Raw genomic sequence first — 4,673 nt, 5'->3', positions numbered from 1 at the left:
AGGTGGATGTGAAAGATGGAGACCGGGGTAGAGAGGTGGATGTGAAAGATGGAGACCAGGATAGAGAGGTGGATGTGAAAGATGGAGACCGGGGTAGAGAGGTGGATGTGAAAGATGGAGACCGGGGTAGAGAGGTGGATGTGAAAGATGGAGACCGGGATAGAGGGGTGGATGTGAAAGATGGAGTGAGGGTAGAGAGGTGGATGTGGAAGATGGAGACCAGGGTAGAGTGATGGAGTAAAAACTTTGCACTCGTCTTTTGCTACTAGCTATAATTATACTGCTAACTTCTTTAATGAGGAAAAGTGTACTTACTATGACTGATATGTGGTTGTCTCAATTAGCTATCTTAAGATGAATGCACTAACTAAGTCGCCGTGGATAAGAGTGTCTGCTGAATTACTCAAATGGGAAGGAGTGGAGGAGAGAGGCATGTAAAAACAGAAATTGAGGAATGACGCAAAAATGAGGCGAGATAATGACGATGGAAGAGGTTGGAATCACACTCAAGAAACTGTGTTGGATAGGATGGCAACAAGCTCTCTGAGTGGAGTGCATAATGAATTCCATTAGAATATGTATGTGCGCGCGTGTGTGTGTATGTTCATTTGTGTGAGAGAGTGAGAGAAAATTAGTTCTCTGCTTCCAGGCGATATAGAAGGAAAGATCCTCTCAGAGTACATGCTCAGCCCAGACAGACCTCTATGCTATTTAGCAATAATGTGCAACATAAGTACATTAGAGCTTTAATAGTTCTCAAATTCCACATTCCCCTCAAATCCGAATTTTCCAGATTTACACAAATCCTATATGTGGGACATGAATCTGTCAGGAATGGCACCATGTTTTATTCAATTGGATTTATGTAATTAATACGAAAGGCTTGTTTGTCATCGTCCCTGATCTTGATTGTTGTTGGAGCTGTTGGAGAGGTCAAGGCAGTGGTTTGTGTTGGGAGGGAGCATTTACAGGCAAACACATGCCACATGCACTCTTAAAATCAATGAATAAATATAGCCCTACATGCTTAACAAGTCAGGAATGACACGCTGCATTTACAGGCAAAGACAGACACATAAACATAAAACAGGTAAAATGCATACGTAACAACACAGGGGACATGAAACTCAGACAGAGTTGTAAACAAAAATAGACAGAGAGATAGAGAGAGGAGGGGGGTATCAGCGATAGAGAAAGAGTAAGAAAGACGAGAGTGGTGTCTGGGGTGGGATGATGAAAGCCTCTGGCTCTGCTCCATCACTGACGAAAGCTGCTCAGCCCCTCAGTTGCCATGGAGACCTGCAGGAGCAGCCAGAGAAAAAGAGGGGATAGGGAGATGGGAGGGGCATGTGAGGGCGAAATAGAGGAGAAAGAGCTGGAGGGGAGAGATAGGCAAAGGGAGGGATAGAGAGAGGAGAGAGAAACATACTGCAAGCAATTGAAGCACAGCCAGTCTGCAGAGACGGGAAAAAGCGTAAGGTACGAGAAAATAATGGTAAATGTTCAGTTAGCTATAGGTGGGTGAGAGAAATAGAGCACGAAATAGGAAGATAACAACAGACAGGAATATAGAGATTCAAAATGGATGTACAGTCGGAGAGTAGCGAACCCTCGCCATGCGAGCCCCAGCCTCCTGGAAAAATCAGAAAAGCCTTCAAGCTGTTTGGGAAGCGCAAGCCAGGCAGCATCTTCTCCATACGTGGCAAAGGCGAGGGGAACAACAAGTCACCTATCACCAGGAGCAAGACAGTGGACGGATTAACGGAGTCCGTGGCAGCAGAGTCGGAGCTGGAGAAGGACAAGGAGCCGGAGAAGGAGCAGGAACCAGAGGTGAGTCAGAGAGAGGAGCAGGAACCAGAGGAGGAGCCCCTGGGTGATAATGGAAATCCCTCCATCCCTTCTGCCGACCTTCCCTCCATCTCCTCCATGACCTCCGCCAAATCCCTTAGCTTCCTGATGAAGCTGCAGCGCAGCCGACAAGGAGGAGTAGATCGGAGGTTCCGTACAGAGTCTCAGCCAACAATACGCCAGCGTCGGGGCTTGAAAGGGATCTTCGGCAGTATGGGATGGAACCAGCGAGAGGAGGCCAGCGACGAGGCCGATACCCCTCCGAGCCCTCTCCTCATGTCGTCCTGTACAAACAGCATGGAGATCATCAAGGAGGACATGACTTTGACCCCCAGACCTGCGCCTCACAGCCTGGATGTCCCAGAACCTGAGTCTGGACAAGAGTCCCCTGTTTCATCCAAGAGCCCCACAGTGCAGGAGAGCTCAGCCTCTGTCCCACCAGAGACAACGGCTCTCTCAGCGGCTACATACAATGTCACTGGATCTAATGAGGATGTAGCGTCGCCTCTGCCCACCACTGAACCACCACTGTTGGATCCTGCTGTGGATCGTCTGAGGTCGCTGCTTGCAGACATCTCCTCTCTGATAAGCTTCGACTCGCTGACCGGATGTGGAGACATCACTGCTGAAGTGGAGGCAGAGTGGGGCAAAGCCAGCACCACTGTCGGAACCGGACCTGGGACCAAGGGAGCTGTGGCTGGAGAGAGAACCTCAACTACTCTTTCAGCCAAATCCGCCCCTTCCCCTATACCAACCCCTGCTCCTACTGCTACTTATTCATCTAGTACAACCCCTATCCCAATGCTTACCCCTTCCTCTGCCCCTACTACCAAACCTACCTCCACTTTTACCCCTACAACCAAACCTGAACCTACCAGCTGGTCAATAAAACCTGAACCTAACCCTATTGTGACAACCAAACTCTCAACTATGTCCACAACTATCACTAGCCCTACCACCAAATCAAGCCCCACCCCTTTAACAAAACCCTCCCCTCCACCAACAACAAAATCCACCCCAAGCCCTGACCCTATTGGCATCACTGCTACCTCTACTTTCAAACCTGCTCCAGTGGTAACCTCATCCCCACCTCCTGCTCCAGTTGTAACGTCATCCCCACCTCCTGCTCCAATGGTAACCTCACCCCCACCTCCAGCCCCTGTAGTAACCTCATCCCCACCTCCTGCTCCAGTGGTAACCTCATCCCCACCTCCAGCCCCTATAGTAACCTCATCCCCACCTCCTGCTCCAGTGGTAACCTCATCCCCACCTCCTGCTCCAGTAGTAACCTCATCCCCACCTGCTCCAGTAGTAACCTCATCCCCACCTGCTCCAGTAGTAACCTCATCCCCACCTGCTCCAGTAGTAACCTCATCCAAGCCAGCTCCTGTAACCATCCCAGCCACTTTTACCTCTACCCCACCACCCAAAATGAACTCTGCCCCATGTCTGGATTCCATTACCGCACCTCCTTCCTTAACATCCTTTTATCCTATGGCTGTCCTGAGCTCAGCATTTAAAATTCCCTTTATCCCGGTTCCAGTGCCAGCCTCAGTCACTAGCCCTGCCCCTGTACAAACCCCCTCTTCAATTCTAGCGGACTCAAAGGCTCTCCCTGCCCCTACTCCAACACCAATCCCTATGTCTAAGACTCCTCCTTTCCCTACCCCTGCCCCTACCACAACTCCAGTCCCTATGTCTAAGACAACCCCTGTCTCTGCCCCTGCCCCAGTCCCTTCCTCTATGCCCTCTCCTGTTCTCACCCCTCTCCCTCTGCAGGGTACACCCCTTGCCTCTGCTCAGGTGAAGGGTTGTGAGCGTAGGGCCTCTCTGAATAGAGGAGAGGACATGACGAGTCCAAACGGCATGGATGTGCGGGGTGCCTGGAAAAATTCATCCAAGAGAGAAGAGAAACGTCATGTTACACAGAATGAGATACACATGGCCCCCCAGGGCCCCCCCACAGAGAAGAAGACGCGCCCAATGAGGGCAGCAGGGCTCAGTAAGATCCCTGTCTGCGGTGGAGGCAGGACGGGCAAGTTGCCACTCCGTGAGAGTCAGCCCACTGACCACAAGGGGTGCTGGGACCCACCTATTACAGGGCTGGAAGAGGGGAATCAACCCCCTAGCTTACGGCACGGAGTCAGCAAGGACACAATTAGTAACTCCTCTGCTGAAGCCGAAGTTGAGGCCAGCCTGTCCCCTGTAAAACATAGCCCGGAGGAGAGTCGCCAGCTCCGGCAACCCACAGTCTACAGGGGTATACCACGTGACTCCAAGATACCTGTCAAGCTGGGAGTCCAGTGCAATATCCCTGTCCCCCAAGGAGCTAAGGATCTCCCGCGCTCCAAGATACCTTTGTCCAAGGTTCCTGTCCGCAGGATTGGCAATAAGCTCACAGCCACCACAGCTGCCAGCAATCAAATCAGAAAATAATGCTAAGAGACTGCTTCAAACATAAACATCCAAATGGTTGCTTTCACTCAAAATCATTATTTTAACATTATCACATGGGCACCCTTTGCCCTGTATATTTACAAGGACAGTCCAATAACTGTTTTGCTCTGGTTCATCTTCATCACTTTCTCAAATGGCTCTCTATCCCACATCGCTGTAGTCTCTTTACTTATCCACACCAACAACAGCTTCAGAGCAACACTAACATGGAGGCTGAAGAACAACAACACATCTCCCCTGGGAACCGGAGTAATGACCATGGCTCCCTTGTATTGTGCCAACTTGACAGATGCATTCAGCCAAGGTTCAGGGCTAATCTCAAACTGGGATAAAATGGTGGTTGAGGACGACAGTCACAACAACGTTTC

General features: G+C 50.4%; 1 protein-coding gene across 1 annotated transcript; it reads left to right on the top strand.

The window, feature by feature from the left end:
• The first annotated feature begins 1,581 nt into the window (after positions 1–1,581).
• LOC139551879 (APC membrane recruitment protein 2-like) lies at positions 1,582–4,284 on the top strand. Its single transcript, XM_071363225.1, has 3 exons — positions 1,582–2,489; positions 2,951–3,237; positions 3,392–4,284. The coding sequence occupies exons 1-3, from the start codon at positions 1,582–1,584 to the stop codon at positions 4,282–4,284; spliced, it is 2,088 nt and encodes a 695-aa protein (XP_071219326.1).
• Positions 4,285–4,673: the final 389 nt, after the last annotated feature.

The sequence above is a fragment of the Salvelinus alpinus genome, chromosome 24, assembly GCF_045679555.1.
Source record: "Salvelinus alpinus chromosome 24, SLU_Salpinus.1, whole genome shotgun sequence".
Taxonomy (NCBI): domain Eukaryota; kingdom Metazoa; phylum Chordata; class Actinopteri; order Salmoniformes; family Salmonidae; genus Salvelinus; species Salvelinus alpinus.
The sequence above is the reverse complement of the archived record's forward strand: the minus strand, read 5'-3'. Positions and strand labels throughout refer to the sequence as shown.